This window comes from Momordica charantia (assembly GCF_013281855.1).
Source record: "Momordica charantia cultivar OHB3-1 chromosome 1 unlocalized genomic scaffold, Mcharantia_2.0 BLBB01000001.1, whole genome shotgun sequence".
NCBI lineage: Eukaryota > Viridiplantae > Streptophyta > Magnoliopsida > Cucurbitales > Cucurbitaceae > Momordica > Momordica charantia.
In genome coordinates this window covers 18316370-18336483 of record NW_028275157.1, presented here as the reverse complement: position 1 = coordinate 18336483, position 20114 = coordinate 18316370, and the positions used below count along the sequence as shown (strand labels likewise).

General features: G+C 35.7%; 2 protein-coding genes and 2 pseudogenes across 2 annotated transcripts; all 4 read left to right on the top strand.

Moving 5' to 3' along the window:
- The first annotated feature begins 3299 nt into the window (after positions 1 to 3299).
- On the top strand, positions 3300 to 5142 carry LOC148213377 (cytochrome P450 81Q32-like). The gene is made up of 2 exons (XM_088127799.1): positions 3300 to 4236; positions 4343 to 5142. Exons 1-2 carry the CDS (start codon positions 3358 to 3360, stop codon positions 4961 to 4963), a joined length of 1500 nt encoding a protein of 499 aa, XP_087983925.1. The 5' UTR covers positions 3300 to 3357; the 3' UTR covers positions 4964 to 5142.
- A 1064-nt stretch (positions 5143 to 6206) lies between these two features.
- LOC111005619 (putative receptor-like protein kinase At5g24010 pseudogene) lies at positions 6207 to 9278 on the top strand (annotated as a pseudogene).
- Positions 9279 to 10067: 789 nt separating this feature from the next.
- On the top strand, positions 10068 to 10994 carry LOC111005620 (putative receptor-like protein kinase At2g23200). The gene has a single exon (XM_022277197.2). The coding sequence runs from the start codon at positions 10068 to 10070 to the stop codon at positions 10992 to 10994; it is 927 nt and encodes a 308-aa protein (XP_022132889.2).
- A 14-nt stretch (positions 10995 to 11008) lies between these two features.
- Positions 11009 to 12960, top strand: LOC148213376 (putative receptor-like protein kinase At5g24010 pseudogene; annotated as a pseudogene).
- The last annotated feature ends 7154 nt before the right edge of the window (positions 12961 to 20114 follow it).

Below are 20114 nucleotides of genomic sequence, written 5' to 3'. Positions count from 1 at the left end.
TTTTATATATTTGTGCAATGCACATTAAATAAGTACTCTACGCAATTTTTTTTCTTTTGAAAAAGTTATTAAATGGTTTTGAGAAATCAATACAATGACTAAAATGATTTTTTATTGTAAAACTTAGTGATGAAAACATAACTAATAAACATGTACATTTAACAATTATAATAATATTGAATTAAATCCTATATATTTTCCAAAATAAGTTTTATTTTGAAATTCAAGCTATTGGGAATAGATGGTGAATCTAATATGAAAAACGGATGAAGTGTTGAACTGTTTTAGACGAATTATAACATTAGTCTTGCCATTTAATTGGGGGTAGTTGCCCTACTTTGGTTAGAATGAAGATTAATATAACAACTCCCTATAAATCCCTAGATATTTTTGTCCTAATTTTAATTGCTTTTCTTCTTTTTTCTAGTCAAAAAAGGATAATAAGGGTACATTTTATAATACTTAAATTTATGTCGGTCAAAATATCTTGTATTTCTTAGAACGTTATAAGTTTCATCCTCTATCTCAGATTAAATTTTATTGAAAATGAATTTAGGAGGATCCACTTAAATTTGTTCTTAATTGTGATGATTTGACACGTTTTATTCATGCACTAAATGAGAGGGGCCGGGATCAGCCACGACAAGAAATTTTAAATAAAATAAAAAAGACACTAATGTAGAATGTTTTAATCAATTATCTAAATGATTAGCATATTTAAAAAGGGAATCACATTAATTGTTCTGTTAATTTATTATTTAGATAAAGGAAACGTATTTATTCAATTAAAATCAATGAAATAAAATGAAGCTAAAACATTGTTTTTCTAATCTTTAAACCACCTTTTTAAATACTAATCTCTGCCTCTTTTTTCTTATTTGGTAAAATAAGGTACTTTTGTTAAGGGAGAAATTCCACTTAGAAAAATTTTTGAGTTCCAAAAGGCTGAAGAGCTGAAAAAAAATTATTTGCTACATTGCACAAGAAACCTTTTTCAAGAGCATAAAAAATCAACACCCCATTATTCATACCAGCGAGTGAATTATTGCAAGCTGCATCAATGTTGATGGTTATCTATTATCCAACTTGTTTTTTCAGAGATAATTCGCTACAGGATGAAATAATATTTTAGCCCAACCTCACATACTTTTTCCACTCACGACAACTATTGTTTCCTTTTTTAATTTTCAAAATCGAAAATTGAGTAACCCCTTGAAAAATACATGTCTCAAGACACTGAAAAATCTATTTCACTGATTCTTTTTCCATGGTACCTAAGCAATCCTTAACTGGTGGAATTTCATTCGAAATAGTATTTAATGCCAATTCTAACTTTCCGTTACTTTTCTTGAGTGGCACAGTGCTCGAAACAAAAGATTTCAATCCACCTCCCCAAATTTTCGCTGTCATTAATGCAGAGATATATGCAAGTAAGAGATTTCGATCTGTCTGAAATTGCTCCTTCAGATCATCATCACCTTTCAACGATGGGGCTGACTCTTGCCAATCGGAATTTCTTGGACTTCCTAGAAACTGAATCCATGGTCCATATCTGGCATTATTTGCATGAGCCTTATCAAAGAACCAATGCACTATCTTCAAAAATCTGTTTCTTTCATTCTCATGATTAAAAGTAAACATAAAAGATTTTGTCTATACTTGTAACAATCAAGTTGTTCCCTAACTGCCAAGCCAGATTGAGCACGGTTCGGGGCATCAATGGTCATCTTCGACATAAGCTTTGCAGCGAGACTAGTCTCCAGCTTTGTCGGTAAGAAAGCTACAAAACCATCAACATCTATTTCGATCCAATCAAGTAACAGACCATTAACATCTATCCTTGAATCCTTACACAGCGTAATGAAAAAAAATCACAAAAAAAACATAGAAGACGCCCTGAAAAATCAGTTAAAAGACTGAGAAGAAACACTCACCCTGCCGGAGAGGAGAATGAGAGAAATATTTAGGTTAGCCTTGTCTACCAAAAATTTTTAAACACTAATATTCAAATCAAGTTATAATATATTAAAAGAAATATTACTCTTTTTCAATACAACAAAATGTAGAGCTAAATTTTAAATCAACCGTTTTTAGTCTAGATATATACCTTAACTAATTTAGTAAAATTCTAGTCGACGAAAAGAACACACTGTTATAAATACACGTTAAATTTTAACTTTAATTGAAAAATTCTATAGATGCATGGCTCAGCTGAAAAAGATGTTGGAGGCAGTTATGAACTCTATGGGATCACTCTCCAAAGGGGGCAAAAATGCAAATAGATTCAAATTTTTATAATTTCCCCTTTCTTTTCTTTACCAGTTGCGAAAAGATATACTAATATTATAAGATATTTGTGAATATACCACGAAGCAGATAAATTTTGTCCAAATATAAACAAACAAGTCTTAGTACAATAACGTGCATTGATGTGAAAAGGTAATGAAACTATGTAACAACAAATTATAACATTATCTCATAATATTTTGAAAAAATTACTCATGTCGATCAACTTATCTAGATTATTATTAGATTTTTGACAAATAGGAATAAACAAACAGATATAAAAGATACTTTTTATTTTTTTAAAAAAATAAACAAATGTCAAATTTTAGTGGTAATGAGCCAGAGAGTGGGAGCTAATCGGTTTTGATCTTTTAAGTATTTTTTTTTAACATTCAGCTAAGTCTAGGTCGGTAAAAAACCCAAAATAATAATAAAAAAGTAGTCTTGCAATATCTGTCTTTTACTAAATATAAGATGCTATTTTGATCAATTTATTATTAGTTCTTTTTTTATAGTCTTTTATGCTATTCGTTTTAGTTTACGTATTCTTAAAAAGTGACTATTTTAATTTTTATGATTAAGATTTTAACAAAAATTCTACACATAACGTAAATATTTTAATTTAAGGTCATATTTACCTTTTAAGAAATTTATTAGGTATAGTTTCGTGTTAGAATCGTGACTAAAAATGAGATTGAAAATAAAATTAAACGATCAAAATGGTATAAGGAAACATTTGAAAACATGGTTATCAAATTAGAAGCACATAGATCAAACTAAACGTTTTGAAAATACAGAGTAAAATTACTCAAATTTAAAAGTTCCATATTTTTTTTGTTTTTTTTTTCCTTTTTTTAATAGAACAACTGCGATTACAAGATTCAAATCTTTTGATCGAATATTCAAATGGTCACTTTTTCTTTTGCCCATTTTCTTTAAAAAAATACAATTATCTTCTTGTGAACTTTAATAATTAAATTTAAAAACTTGGAAGAATACTGCGCATATGGGGGTGTGCCATGTATAAATCCCCGTCGTGATCCTCAGTTCCAAATTCCAAGTCGGGAAAAAATGGATTGCAACTCTCTGCTTTACGTTTTTCTTTCTCTCATCTCTATCCTCTTCGCTTTCCGTCGATTCAATGGAGTTCGCAGAAACCTCCCGCCGAGTCCGCCGTCTCTTCCGATCATCGGTCACCTCCACCATCTCAAAGCCCCCGCCCACCGAAATTTCCAGAAGCTCTCCGCCAAATACGGTCCAGTCATCTCTCTCTGGTTCGGATCTCGCCTCGTGGTCATCGTGTCGTCGCCGGAGACCGTCGAGGAGTGCTTCACCAAGAACGACGTCGTTCTCGCCAACCGTCCTCGTTTGCTAGTCGGCAAACACGTTGGCTACAACCACACCACGATGGTGGCGTCTCCCTACGGCGACCACTGGCGCAACCTCCGCCGAATCGGCGCCATCGAGATCTTCTCCGCGTCTCGCCTCAACAAATTCGCCGGAATCCGGAGGGACGAAGTGGAGCGGTTGCTGAGGAAGCTGTCGCGGAATTCGCTCAGTGGATTCTCCAGAGTGGAGATGCAACCGGCCATTTCGGAACTGACGTTCAACATCTCCATGAGAATGGCGGCAGGGAAGAGGTATTTCGGAGACGACGTGACCGATGAGGAAGAGGCGAGGCCGTTCAGAGAGCTGATTAAGCAGATTGTATCGCTCGGAGGAGTGTCGAATCCCGGCGATTTCATTCCGATGCTGAATTGGATCCCTAATGGCTACGAGAGAAAGGTGTCGAAATTGGCGAAGCGGATGGACGCGTTCTTGCAGGGGCTGATCGACGAGCACCGGAGCACCAAAGAAGAAGGAAGGAACACGATGATCGATCACTTGCTCTCTCTGCAGGAATCGGAGCCTGCCTACTATGGAGATCAAATAATCAAAGGATTTATCCTCGTAATTTTCTGGACTAGTCACTTGTTTCCATTTTCATTTTCAATTCGATTCAGTTTTTTTGCTCTCGCGAATCCCTCAACCTCTGTTTTGGACAATCTTTGTGTAGGTGTTACTATTGGCCGGAACTGACACATCGGCGGTGACCATTGAATGGGCTGTGGCGCATTTGCTCAACAATCCGGAGGTACTGAAGAAAGCCAGAGAGGAGGTGGACGCGCAAATCGGACAAGAGCGACTAGTGGAAGAATCAGACGTCTCAAAATTACCTTATCTCCAAGGAATCATCCTCGAGACTCTCCGATTGAACCCAGCCGCTCCGATGCTGGTGCCGCACCTCACTTCCGACGACTGCACCATCAATGGCTACCACATACCACGGGACACGATCGTGTTGGTTAACGCGTGGGCCATCCACAGAGATCCGGCCCAATGGGAGGAGCCCACGCAGTTCAAACCAGAGAGGCACGTGAAGTCAGAATCGGGTGAGGTGGGGCTGGGGCACAAGCTGTTCCCGTTCGGAGTGGGGCGGAGGGCGTGCCCTGGGTCGGGGATGGCGCAGCGAGTGGTGGGGTTGGCTCTGGCGGCGCTGATTCAGTGCTATGAGTGGGAGAGGACTGGCGAAGAGGAAGTGGACATGACAGAGGGAAGAGGCGTCACCATGCCCAAGGCAGTGCCCTTGGAAGCCATGTGCAAAGCTCGTCCCATAGTCCACAAACTTCTTCGTTGAAAATATGCTTGGATTTGGATTTGGATTTCAATGCTAAATTCTAGGGGGGAAAAAAGGTGAAGGATGTGTGTATCTTTTCGTTCTCTATAACTCGTTTTATGTATCATATGGAATGGAATTAAGGTAGTTTTCTTGTGGTTGTACATTTCTAGCAATATGATATGTCGTCTATTTGTCTTGGTGCTTTTCTATAGTTATTTTGGATTTTTTAATAAGTAAAAAGAAAAAAATATTTGATCCAAAATTATTATTGTTGAGGCTACGTTTAAATTATGATTTATTGCATGTCTAAGTATAAAGCTGACATATTTAAACCTCCTGTTAAGTAAAATCTTAACTAATTGATATATAATTATAGAATTGGATATAATTGGATAACATGGACTAAATTGAAAAGTTTCTCTCTAATTTTACTAATTGATTTTGTTTTAGTTCAATCACAGTGAGAGGGGATTTGAATAGGGGATATATGTGATTAAGCTAAAAAAAATAAATGTCTCTAGTTTGGGTTTGATTTGAGGCGTTTTACAGGCCCATCCCCATGCAATAAATTAAAAAAACAAAAGTTGTCCTTAATTGTTCAATAATTGTCTATCATTTTAAAAATTTTAAAATTTAGATTTGGAGATTTGGTTAATTCTTTTATCCTCAAATTGCCCTCAATTTAATACTAGTTGTTATCTTTATTATATAGTTTTTAATATAATTATTTTCTTCCCCTTAATTTGTTAATTAACATATAATATTTATATGAAATATTTCCTTCTAGATTTTGGTACGGTTTTTTTTTTTGGTGCAGATTTTTGCATGGTTAATATAATTATATATATCCGTGTGGGTAATTTGATAATTTAGAAATGGGCTTCTTTCCAACGGGCCAAATAATTGACAAAAGTGTAAATTTTACGGGCATTTGACATTTATGTAATTAGAATTTATAAAATACATTGATACCAAATTCTAGTAGATTTTTTGACGTGGCAAGCGGACTACGAGGTGACAATCTTCTGTGCAGCAATCTCTTTCTCACGATTCACTAATTTTCATGTGTTTTCGTTGTTACGTTCTTAACTAATTAGTGCTGCACATGTGCTCTACCGCTAAACTGGACATAGGATTCTATTAGCAAATCGTTAGAGCTCAATTAAACAACACGAACAGGGTCTAATTTTTGCAATTATTTCTCCTCCAATTTATATTTTGTATCCATCAAATAAAATTAAAACTCAGCATCCAAATTCCAAATATCTTGAAGGTGGAGCCCGTTTTTGAAAAGTCTCTCTCTTTCCCTGGATAGACCCATTGACCCGTCCATTCTCCGCAACCACAAAACCCCTCTCTTCCTACTGTTTTCCAATGGAGAGACTGCAGCAAGTCCTCTTTGGATTTATTGTTCTTACTTTCTCTATGTCACTGTCAATGGATGTTTCATCATCCCTAATCACCTTCTTCTTTATTTGTTGCCAAGTTGCAGATGGTAGGCGAACATTTAATTTAACATGGCCGTTCAACGGTGGACTTGTTCATCTCCTCTCCTCTCTTCTCTGCGATTCCTCTCGTCTTCAATGGCAACTCAAAAGTAAACCCATTTGATCGGAACCCACCATTTTCATGGAAACCCTTTTCTCTCGCGCTCTCCTCTGTCTCCTCCTCTTCTCTGTTCACGTCCTGTCTCAGTCTTATACTTCCCCGGTGAAGTATTTTGTCAACTGTGGATCGCGGGCCACCGTCGTCGAGAACGCCAACCAGAATTTCATCGGCGACTTTAATTCCGATGGTACTTTCAGGTTCTCGTCGGGGGATCCCTCTGATCTCGACAATTCGCCTCCATCTCTGAACGGCTCCGCCAGGATTTTCAAGCAGGCTTCGTTTTACGAATTTCAAATCGAAGAAGATGCTGTTCATATTGTACGCCTTCATATCTCTCCTTTCAATTTTTCTTCCGACTTACCCACAGTCCATTTCGATGTTTCGGCTCTTGGGGTTTTTCTTCTGAAAGATGTCACGGCCACCAGCGTCGCCAACGACTCTGCTTCAATTAATGAATTCTTCCTGAGCATAAACAGAGGGAAATTTCGGATTAATTTTTTGCCGAAACCTTCATCTATTGCGTTTGTGAATGCCATTGAAGTGTTCCCCACCCCACCGAGCTTCTTCCTGCCCAATATTGCTCCGGTGATTAACCCCGCCGGCGAAAAAGGTGTGTCTAAGATTTTTCATACAATTTACAGAGTGAATGTGGGAGGTCAGGAAATCGCCCCCGACGGCGACAACCTGTGGAGAAAATGGGATTTGGACGACGCTTATCTGGTGAATCCGAGCTCTGCAAAGGACAGCACTGTTTATCCGTCGACACCCAATTACCAGAACGAAGATGACAAATATTTTGCGCCCGATTGGGTCTACAGAACGGCCACGGAGATGAATATAAATTCCAGCGTCACCCAAAAGTTCTTCAACATCACGTGGTCTTTTCATTCCAGAAAACATACACGCCATTTTCTCCGGGTTCATTTCTTTGATGTCGTCGGTTTAGCCTCTAATAATTTTCTAGTCTTCGATTTGTTTATTGGCGATAGATTCAAGAATGACCCTCCTATAGGTTCAGATTCGACGAGCACGAACTTCCCAAATCATTTTGATTTCTTGGTGGATTCTGGTGATAGTGAATTTGTTAATGTCAGTGTTGGTCCTCTGCCTTTTAACCAATCTGCACAGTTCAACGCTTTTCTGAATGGGGCTGAGATTATGGAAGCCATGGATGAGCCTAGCCACGATCCTCCCATCAGAGATCCTGAGGAAAAGAAGAACAAACATTTGGGTCTTTTCGTGGGTTTGGGTGTTGGGGCTTTTGCGTTGGTCTGCATTTTAGGCTGTGGAATCTGGTTTTGTGTGGAACGAAGGAAGCCAAAAACTGAGGAAGGTTCACATACACCCTCGAATTGGTCTCCATTATCTGGTTTTGGAGGGAGTACTCTCAGCAGGTTTACTGAGAGAACCACAAGCAGCTCCCCCATTCCTAACTTGAATCTTGGCCTCAAGTTTTCGCTTGCCGAAATCAAAACCGCCACAAACAATTTCAACAGGAAGTTCCTCGTTGGTGAGGGCGGTTTTGGTAAAGTCTACAAGGGAATTCTTAGAAACGGCATGAAAGTAGCTGTGAAGCGAAGCCAGCCCGGAGCTGGACAAGGCATTTCCGAGTTCGAGAGAGAGATCACGATCTTGTCCCGCATTCGCCACCGGCATCTCGTTTCGTTCATCGGGTATTGCGACGAAGGATTGGAAATGATTCTGGTTTATGAATTCATGGAGAATGGCACCTTGAGAGAACATCTCTACAACTCAAAGTTGCCTCCTCTGCCTTGGAAGAAAAGGCTTGAAATCTGCATTGGCGCAGCCAGAGGCCTTAATTACCTTCACAAAGGCTCAGCCGGGGGAATCATTCACCGCGATGTCAAGTCCACCAACATCTTGCTCGACGAGAACCTGGTTGCTAAAGTTTCCGACTTTGGCCTCTCAAGAGCAGGCCCTCTCGATGAAACTCACGTCAGCACAGACATTAAAGGGACATTCGGGTACTTGGATCCGGAGTATTTCCGAACCCAACAGCTGACAGAGAAATCCGATGTGTACTCATTCGGCGTGCTTCTATTGGAAGTTCTATGTGCAAGGCCAGCTCTGAATCCAGCGCTGCCAAGAGAGCAAATAAATCTAGCAGAGTGGGGATTGAGGTGCAAGAAAATGGAGCTGCTGGAGGAGATAATTGACCCCAAATTGGAGGGTCAGATAAATCCCAACTCGTTGAGAAAGCTAAGCGAGACAGTAGAGAAATGCTTGCAAGATGATGCTGCGGACAGGCCTGCAATGGCGGATGTGTTGTGGGACTTGGAATACGCATTGCAGCTTCAGCAAAGTGCACACCCGAGAATGCCTCATGAGGACAGTGTAACCAATGCCAACGCCTCGTCCACCGCGATTCAACGGTTTCCTTCGATGGGTTCTTCGATTCTGAGGGATGATACAACAAATATGATGATGAGTCAAGATCTGGACACTCACTTGACTGCCAGTGAGGTTTTTTCTCAAATGAAGGCAAGTGATGGCAGATAGAAAAAAAGAATGGTGTGAAATGAATTGAGGGAGATTACATATTTATCCTTCTCACAAAAGACCCTTTTTTGTTGATAATAAATTACTGTAGGGTCTGCAGAGGCAATTGTATTTGTATAAGCTTATTGCAGTTGAGCTAAATATTTGTACTTTGTAATTATAATTTTAATTCTCATGTTTATTAAAAACAACTCTATTGCTGCCATGGGAACTTTGTGTTGGAGGTGATTTTTTACCGACTACGTGTCGAGATTTGATAGGAACAATAGTGATCGGTCAACATAGTAACTCACCCATGAAGGAAACTGAAGCTTGGATCTTCGATAAGGTTGAACCGAACTACTGGAGATGGTCGTAACTCATGTTTTATTTCAAGTCGACCATAGTCTCACACCTCAGCTATCTGAGATATAAGCCAAGCCGACTAATGATCATATCTTGGTTGCTTTAGTTATCAGTCGAGCCCACCTGCAGGTGCAAACTTCAAACAAAATCTACGACAACACGTCGTAATTTTTGTATTTTCGAAGAGTCATTGGAAGTCTATCGAAGCCAAGTCTATAAATAGACTAAAAATCAAGTAAATATGTGCCAGTCGATCCTGAGAACGAAAAAAAGTAAAGTAGTATTTAACAACTTAATTTTCAACTATAGAAAATCAAAAATAAAATAATTATCATACCACACCTATATTTTTTATCTAAAAATTTAGATGAGTTTTTAAAAGATGTATTTAAAGCATAAATTCTAAAAACTAAATTAAAATGCTGAACTAACAAAAATACATTTTAAAAATTTTAAAAATGGTAAGAGTCGGAGAGAGTGAAGCAAGGGGTGAAGGAGTCTAAGTCAAGGATTAATTTGATCCACAGAACTGGAGATTGTGAAGAAACCAGATGGCTTTGTCGACGCTTGAAACACTGCAGAAAAGTCAACATAATTTTTTCAAATACTTTCTTCTCCATCAACATTCCATACACTGCAACCACAAAACATGTCCTCAATTTCTCACTGTTTTCCACGAAATGTTACCTTTTCATGTCATTATCCATTGAACAAATTAACTGGGGATGGGGGATGGACTTGTCCAGTATCTGTTCTTCTTGCTTCCATGGAAAAAATTTTCTGTCTCATCCTCCTCCTCCTCTCTGTTCAGGCCCTGTCCCAGTCTTACTCTTATGCTCCTCCTCCGGATAAGTATTTTTTTGTCAACTGTGGATCACGGAACGACGTCCTCGACGGCGCCCGGGCTTTCGTCGGCGACTTGAATGCTACTGCTAATACTTTCACATTCACTTCAGGGAACCCCTTCCATCTCCACAATTCCCCTCCTTCTCTGTACGATTCCGTGAGGATTTTCAAGCAGAATTCGTCTTACCAATTTGAAATCCAACAAGATGCTGTTCATATTGTACGCCTCCATTTCTCCCCTTCCAATTTTTCTACCCAATTATCCACAGCCCATTTCGATGTTTCGGCTTCTGGGGTCTTCCTTCTAAAAAATGTCACCGCTGATTCTGCTTCTATTAACGAATTCTTCCTGAGCGTAAACAGAGGAAAATTTCGGATTAATTTTTTACCCAGATCTTCGTCTATTGCGTATGTAAATGCCATTGAAGTGTTCCCCACCCCACCGAACGTCATCCCGAATGAGGTACTGAAAATTAACCCCGTTGGAAAGAATAGTACGTCTAAGATTTTCCCTTCTCTGGTTTTACATACAATTTACAGAGTGAATGTCGGAGGTCATGAAATTCCCGCCGCCGACGACAAACTGTGGAGGAAATGGTATTCTAACGACGCTAATTATCTGGTGAAGCTGCAGAGAACAGCATCCCCTATCCCAAGAAACCCAATTACAATAACGCAAGTGACGAATATTTTGCCCCGGAATATGTTTACAGAACGGCAAAGGAGGTGACTACAAGTTCCAACATGACGTGGTCTTTTGGTTTGAGAAAACATATCCTCCATCTTCTCCGGGTTCATTTCTACGATATCATCGGTAAATCCACTGATCATTTTCTAGTCTTCAATTTGTACATAGGCGATAGATACTGTATAATGATTGACCCTCCTCAAGGTGATAATACGATCGCGAGCATCCCATTTCATCATGATTTCTTGGTGGATTCTGGAGGAAGTGAGTTTCTTAAAGTCAGTGTGTGTCCTCTGGGTCATAGCCAATCTGCACAGTTTAGCGCTTATCTGAATGGGGTTGAGATTATGGAAGCCATGGATGAACGTAGCAACGATCCTCCCATCAGCGATCCTGAGGAAAAGAAGAACAAACATTCGGGTCTTTTCGTGGGTTTGGGTGTTGGGGCTTTTGGGTTGCTCTGCATTTTAGGCTGTGGAATCTGGTTTTGTCTGAAACGAAGGAACCCAAAAACTAAACAACCTGGCCGCTCTCTCACCATGTTTACTAAGAGAACCTCAAGCAGCACTCCCATCCCTAACTTGAATCTTGGCCTCAAGTTTTCGCTTGCCCAAATCAAAACTGCCACCAACAATTTCAACCACAAATTCCTTGTTGGTGAGGGTGGTTTTGGGAAAGTCTACAAGGGAACTCTGAGGAATGGCATGAAAGTAGCTGTGAAGCGAAGCCAGCCCGGGGCTGGACAAGGCATTCCCGAGTTCGAGAGTGAGATCACGATCTTGTCTCGAATTCGCCATCGCCATCTCGTTTCGTTTATCGGGTATTGTGACGAAGGATTGGAGATGATTCTGGTTTATGAGTTCATGGAGAATGGCACTTTGAGGGAACATCTCTACGACTCAAAGTTGCCTCCTCTGCCTTGGAAGAAAAGGCTTGAAATCTGCATTGGTGCAGCCAAAGGCCTGAATTACCTACACAAAGGCTCAGCTGGGGGAATCATTCACCGCGATGTCAAATCCACTAACATCTTGCTCGATGAGAACCTGGTTGCTAAAGTTTCTGACTTTGGCCTTTCAAGAGCAGGCCCTGTTGATGAAACTCACGTCAGCACAGACATTAAAGGGACATTCGGGTACTTGGATCCGGAGTATTTCCGAACCCAACAGCTGACAGAGAAATCCGATGTGTACTCATTCGGCGTGCTTCTATTGGAAGTTCTATGTGCAAGGCCAGCTCTGAATCCAGCGCTTCCAAGAGAGCAGATAAATCTAGCAGAATGGGGATTGAGGTGCAAGAAAATGGAGTTGCTTGAAGAGATCATTGACCCCAAATTGGAGGGTCAGATCAATCCCAACTCCTTGAGAAAGTTAAGTGATACAGCGGAGAAATGCTTGCAAGATGATGCCGCTGATAGGCCTACAATGGCAAACGTGCTGTGGGACTTGGAATATGCATTGCAGCTGCAACTTCAGCAAAGCGCACACTCGAGAATGCCTCATGAGGACAGTGAAACCAATGCCAATGGCAGCGTCTCATGGACAGCCATTCGACGTTTTCCTTCGATCGGTTCTTCGATGATGAGGGATGATCCAAATATGAGTCAAGATTTGGACACTCACACTCACTTAACTGCCAGTGAAGTTTTCTCTCTATTGAAGGCAGCTGATGGCAGGTAAATAAGAATATTGCTATGATGGGGCTTCTGTTGATGTAAAGAAGGTGGGAGATCACATATTTATTCTCTCACAAACTGGAAAAATGGCTACTATATGGGCTGTGTGAGATTCTTGGGAGATTGATATTTGTATCCATTGAAGACTTATCCAAATATGTCCTCTGAAATTTTGATATGGTTGATTATTGTAGTTTAGACTGTAGTGTCTTCAAGGACAATTGTATCAGCTTATGCTTATTTTATTTGGATCGTATATTTGTATCCATAATGTAAGTCTGTGTGTGTATTTGGAGAAAAGTTATGATCAAATCTCAAGATTAAAATTAGAGTTTACCCTTTTTTTTTCTAATTGGGCAATTTAAACAATGACAAACTAACCAAAGTTTCATTTGATATGTTTTAGGAGAGAGTGGAAACAGGGTGTCCATTTTTTCTTAAAAAAAAAAAAAGAAAATTAGGTCCAATTACAAGTTTAGTTTTTAACTTTAAAAAGCGTCTAGGTAAGCTGGAACGTCGATAAATGTCTCTATTATTAAATTCACTTGACCTTTTATTAATACAATATACATTTTTTGAACCTATAGTACTAAAGTCACTCAATAGGTAAGTAGCCAATCTCTAAAATGGACTACGTAATCAGGTGGTCGTTTTACTAAAGATTTCTACTGTATCAATTTATGCTGTTTAATTTTTGTTGAAGGATATACTTGGGGTGGATGCAAGGAGGTCCTCGAACTTGTAATCTTTTTTATTATAAGTCTCTGGACTTTTAAAAATGCCTAATAGGTTTTTAAAGTTTTCAATTTTGTGTTTTATAGATCTATTCTCGACATTTTTTAGAACTCATGAACCTATATATATATATTAGACTCAAAATTGAAGGCTTATGATTCTACTCGACAAAATAATTTAGAAAACTATTTCAATTTTATGTCTTATATAATTGTTAATTTTAGAAAACAATATTAAATAAGACATATTATATACAAAATTGAAAGTCGATAAACTAAATCGATAGTAATTGACATATATCTCCAATAAAGAGTTGCACGGCCAAAAAAAACAAAAAACTTATAATTTAATAAAGAAATTTTAACTTTTTCTTTTTTGGTTGCGTACAGAAAATCTATGTCCACACTCATTTATTTACTGCTAATTCATAGTGTTAGTGTGGACTATTTAAAACTTTTTCCAAAAGCTTATAATTATAAGCTGTGTCCAGTTTATGAAATATAAGGCCAAATAAAGCATTAATCCAAACCTTGAGATGAAGAAAAGTATAATTTGTCCTAAATCAATTCTTTTAGAAATTATAACAACTTCGTCTTGATGTCATATTACATTTACATGTCCATTTTACGACAAGATTCAATTGTCTGGATATGTTACGAAGAAAATTGTCTTTAAAATTGAACTACATCATGTAGAAGATCTCTTATATATTTGATTATCTACTGCATCATGTAAATTGAACTAAAACTTATTTAATTAGATTATTACGTCCTTTAATGCGATAATGACAGAAATCAAAGGTAGAAGTATGGCATGAAAGAAAAGTATTAATCACAAAAAAAAAAGCCACTGCATACAACTCTCCTAATTATAATCTACTTTGTATCTAATCATCTATAACACACGTGAACTCAACTAAAATATATCTGCCAATTCAATATAGTTCAACGAGATAAGCTACCTTAATACCATCTAAAAAATTGATGATTTGATCTCCCAAACCCTAACCGAACTCAAAGAAAAAAAATTAGTATATCCATGGATAAATTATGTCAACAGTTTTGAATGATATTAATAACGAGAATATTTTGAATTTAACATGTTCAACCTCTAGAGAAGTAGTAAAATATCTTAACTGTTGAATTATTGGTTGGAACAAAATAATTTATAATTGATTGAGCAGACTAATAATTAATATATATATATATATATATATATATATATATATTAACTTTGTTATTGCCTTACAATATTTTTTTTAATTTTAAAATGTTTACTATATTAAGGAAGTGGAAGATGAAATTATAGACTAATCTTTCCGTTTTAATTTTTAGATTACATCTATCAATTTTGAACTATATTTCTATTTAGTTTACATTGTTAATCATGTTAATTAAATATCAACATAACGTGCCAATTCACTATGTGGACTCAATTAAACTAATGTGATAGACATATATCAATTAAAACTAATGTAATAGACATATATTGTGTATCAACGTTTTAATGTCTTTTAACCTCAAAATTTAAATAATTTGAAATATAATTCAAAATTCACTAATTAAATTTTAAAATACTAAATTGAGCATAATCTATCTAAATTAGTACTTTTTTATTTAAAAAAGAAGTTTAAATCATATTCTAGCATTACAACTTTCAAAATTACTATTATACTGATCCCTTTTGGTCCCTTTTATATTAAAAGATTTGCTTTTGTCCATGAATTAAAAGAAGAGAAAACCATTTTTGTCTACCTTTACCTTAATTTCGTTTTTGAAATGAACTTTTTTTTTACAATTGATAACGTGACTTCAAGTACGTGTATAATAAACCTATGACATGGATGTATTTGGTTATAAAAAAATAATTATTTTATGAAAATAACTAGACTAAGATATACTTAAAAGTTCTTGCACCAAAATAAATACTTTTTAAATGAAAATTAAAACTAATATAGGCATCCTGAAAAGTCGGACCAAAATGAGATTTAATTCTTTTATGAGGGAAAAAAAGTCTCTACAATATGAAAATTGCATGTACATATAAGCCCAAAAACAATAAAGCCGACAAATGGATTTGGCAAATATCAAATGGGCAAAGAATCTGTTGACTTAATGGCCAGCGCCCTTCCTGCTTGGTCCCGAAGCCAACGTAAAGAATACGCCACCGCCGCCGCCGCCGCCGCCGTCTTCGGTCGTACGGCTGGCAGAATCACTGGGTGGCGATGGTGCAGTTTGCGGCGTTTGATCAGCACGGTGGCGCTCTGTTGTTTCGGATGGGAGCGGTCTGCAATCTACAAGAAGAAGGGAGTGTGCGGCGGCGGCGGCCATTAGCATAATGATTAGAACCAAGGAGGGGGTCCTCATCTTCGCCATTCGCCGGAGAATTTAGAGCAAAAGAAAAGGAAAATTAAAGGAAAAAAAAAAAAGAGGATTGGTTTGGCATCTCTCTTTGCAATGGAATTTCTGGTTGTTTATATAAGGCGTTGGTGAATATGTTTGTGATGACTGATGGATGGCCATTCCCCATGGACGGTGAAGAAGCTTTCTTAAGTGGGTCCCTTTCATGGACCTGAGTATTTGACTCAAAATCAAAGTGATCCACGCGTGTAGATTTCAATTTCATAGAAATATTCTAAGATATTTATGTAAAAATTAGATAAATTAAAAAAAATAAGTATCTAAATAAACAAATAAATATTTTTCTATTTTTTAATAATTAAAAATAATTTATAATTAATATTATGTGTATATTAGTAAAAGTTTGTTGATATTTTTCATATTTTTTCGATTTTTTGTCTATAATGAAAATGTTGATTTTACTCCTCATGTTAATATCGAATTCATAGATACATAGACATGTCGATAGAAATGTGATATATTTATAGATATTTAATACCATGCCCAAAACTTACTTTTCCAAAATTTTATCTCTAGAAAATTTTAAAATTTCTTTTTTCACCATTAAATTTTTACTATTTGTTAAAGCTGTCAAATTATTATTGGTGTTCTAGAGATATAGATGCGATAAATATGTTAATCTTGATTTCATAATACAACTTTACACAATTGTGGATAAAAAATAAAAAAATAGAACCTCCAACTTGAAAAACATGACCCTATTTACTTCATTGAATTTTGCAAGAGTCTAGTTATATATATATTCTTTTTTATTTTTTAAATTTTTTTTATATTTGACACATTTAGATGAATTGTGTTACGTGGCATTATTTCAAAGTACACATGTTGAATCTAGTGTAAAAATCGAAAATAGGTGACCGAGATTTTTATTAAATAACATGAAATTTAAGGTACGAGAATGTATTTAAACGTTTGTTTTATTATTATTTTTTTCCATAAATTCTAAAGGTTTGTTTTGTTTACCAAAATTGAAGATTTCAAGGTAACCAAAGAGCCAAAACATGGACCTTGTGGTGCTTTGTTAAGTTTACACGTCCATATAGTAGTTGAAAGTTGGTTAAATTCCTACTGATTTTGTAGGGGTTGATGACATTTGAAATTCAAATATATATTATTTATCTTTATTAAAATTGAATTACTTAAAGTTCTTGTTGGAACTGTTTTATTTTATTTTGTTCTTTGTTCATTCAAAAAGATAAGTATTTTTAGTTATAGTGTCCTTCATTTTTTTTCTAATTAAAGTTAAAAAAAAACATAAATATACTTTTAAATAACTATTTTTTGAAATATTTTGAGCATGGCTTAGATTTTTAAAATATTGAAGAACTTAGTATTAGGCAAGTTTATACGTATATATATTTATATAAAAAAAATACTTGTTCAGTAAATTTAAGTATTCAATATTTCATTCTATTTAACAAAAAAATAAATGAAATATTCTCTCTCTATATATATATATTTGGTATTAGCTTCATATTTGAAAATCTCATTGTAAATTTGATTTTATCCAAACAAAGCAAAAATTTTGTGTCTATGCTTAATTGAGTGTTCATTTAAAATTTTGCAACTATATTAATATGTCGAATATTCCAATCTATATTATTGCAGCTTTCCGTATGGGAGTGAAAGCTTTGTTTCGTGCATTTTATCCCCAACGGTATTAAAAAAAAAAAAAAGTAACGAAAAAGATATTAGTAAGAGAAAATAACAATATAAATCTCACCTTGGTTCTCGACAGTTTGTCTTATATTTACAACAAATGAATGAGGCCTTTTGAGGGAAAAAAAAAAGGAAAAAGGAAAGAAAGAAAGAAAAAGAAAAGTTTTTTTTGATATTTTTAGGAACATATTTGAACTCTTATCCAAATTTAGAAAATAAAAACTACTTTTTGAAATTTTCATTTTTTTCTTTTTTAGTTTTTCAAAATTTAACTTAGATTTTGAAAATATTTTTAGAAAGTAGGTGCAAAACAATGGAATATTTAAGTGAAAAAGTAGTGTTTATGAACTTAATTTTAAGATAAAAAATAAAAAATAAAATGGTTGTCAAATGGACCAAATAATATTTATTTAAAAAAATGAAATTGTTTAGAAACAATCCAAACTTACAAATATTGCTTTATTGGAAAAAAAAATAAAGTCTTTTGAGTGTCTAGTTTGTATATTTACTGGTTCTTGAGTGACTTTCTAAATTACCTTGAATCCAAAAGAAATACAGATCAATTTCATTTTATTAAATTTGACGAAATTAAAAATTAAAAATAAATTTGGAGAATCTAAGTTTATAGAGCTTGAATTTGGAGTCTGCAAATAAATGAATTTTGAAAGGTTGAGTTTTTGTTGCTTGTATTTGGTTTCAAATAGGTTTCAGAAATCAAGTCATTCATCTATTTTTATGTCGACCGTTAAAGTATGAATATTTTTGTTGAGTACAACATATTGGGGTGAGAGATCGAACTCACAACCTCATGCTTTGAGATTTATATCAATTACAATTAAGTTATGCTCGTGTTCGCAGAGACGCATGAATATTAACCCATAGAAATTGAGGTTTTTGCAACATAAATTCTATATATGGCATGTATTTATGCAGCAAATACATTGCTTTGATATGCAAGCCAATATGCTAAATTTGTGTTCAGTCTTTTCAATTTTATACAAATTCAAACTCTTAAGTCAAAAGACAACAAAAACAAGCAGCTGACTCAATTAAAATAAGAATAAGAAATGAGGATTTTTTTTTTCTTTGAAAGTTAACCCAACAAAAAAAAATAATAATAAAAGATGGATGGATGGAGAAGAAAGAAGAGGACAAGATCCAAGATACAAAAACAAAGAATGGTAGTGAGGAGAAAGCAGGCTGGTCCAAAAAGGCACAGCTTCCCACGTGTTGCTTTTGAATTCCCTCTCCTCTCCTCTCTTCTTCAACCTTGGAATCTTTATTTATTTATTTATTTTTCCTTTTATTTATGGCTGTTACCAAATTCCATCCTTTTTAGTCAATTTACTTCCATATTCTTAAATTGGTGGATGCCAATGCAACTATTTTATTATATAGCTCAAATATCGATAATTTAGAATTAGAATCAATTCCATTTTCTAGCTTGTGATTCACAGTAAAAGATTCCATTTTTTTTCAAATTCCAATTTTTAATCTTGTTTTTCCAAGAATCCTCCTAGAGAACTGGAGACCCTTGCTTCTGCCAATCCCCCCAAACAAAAAAAAAATGCCAAGTCTTTGGTAGAAAGTGTTTGAGAATGAACGAATAGCCCTTCAAATAAAAGTGCACAATCATAAGCATATTTTTTCTAAAATATACCCACTTACATATATATATATATATATATATTTATTTAATTAATTACTTCTTATGTTAAGTATTTTTGAAAGGTCTAGAATGTTAAAGTTTGATGGGAATATTTTGGGCCCTTTCATTATCGCTATGTCAAATACGGCACTGAAAATGTTCGTTGAGTTTGGCTTGGTTTAGTTAAGAATGCAAAGGGGTGCCGACTTGTCGTTTGGAGAACAGTCCAGTCCAGTCGCTGCAGGCCTGGTCGACAAGTAGAAATATAGACAAACCGACAACAAAAAACCTCGGTCAAGTGGATGACTTGACTCATGACTGGTGAAGTGAAGCGACGGAACGGAAGTTCCGGGTTCTAGTTCCACGCATGCCACCTGCGTTTTATGGGCTTTGTTCTGTATGTGGTTGAGAGAGGCCCGTTTCATAATGGGCTTGAAATGTTTATTTCTGATTAGCTTGAGAATTATGTTCATTTTGTAACACATTTTCATGAATCTCCTTTATTTTTTGCCTAGCTTACTAATGTCTTTTTTTTCTTCTTCTTTTCAATGACTATTAGATGAGGTTTTTTTAATACAACATGTGGATTTATGTCGACATTACCGCTGAACTATGTCTGTTTTGGTGTTATTATGATGAATTTGTTTGTAATAATCACACCATTCTCTTAAGTCATTATATAAGTTTTTATAATTCATAATTTGTTAATGAAGAGTGTTGCTAAGGTTAATTAATACGTTCATATATTATGGTAGTGCTGTCAGTTTAATATTTATGTTGTACATTATTATTGATTATTAAACTTAATAGTTACATGCAGCAACAATAATATATCTTAGACACGAAGCTGAAATGTTAGTGTCAATTACAATTTGTAGAGAAAAATTAAATCGAGGATTAAAAAAAATTGATGAGATAAAAAGCAGCTAGGTGTGAACAAAACATCTAAATATCATATGCAATTGTCCAATCTCCATATGTGGATGAAACTCCAGTCAAACCAACGAGGGTTGTTGTGAATGGAGAAA

What these genes read in the sequence shown, in the direction of transcription:
- LOC148213377 (XM_088127799.1), top strand. Translation starts at nt 3,358, where the DNA reads ATGGATTGCAACTCTCTGCTTTACGTTTTTCTTTCTCTCATCTCTATC. An exon ending in TAATCAAAGGATTTATCCTC is followed by an intron (nt 4,237 to 4,342) that starts GTAATTTTCTGG and finishes ATCTTTGTGTAG; the next exon opens with GTGTTACTATTGGCCGGAAC.
- LOC111005620 (XM_022277197.2), top strand. Translation starts at nt 10,068, where the DNA reads ATGTCCTCAATTTCTCACTGTTTTCCACGAAATGTTACCTTTTCATGT.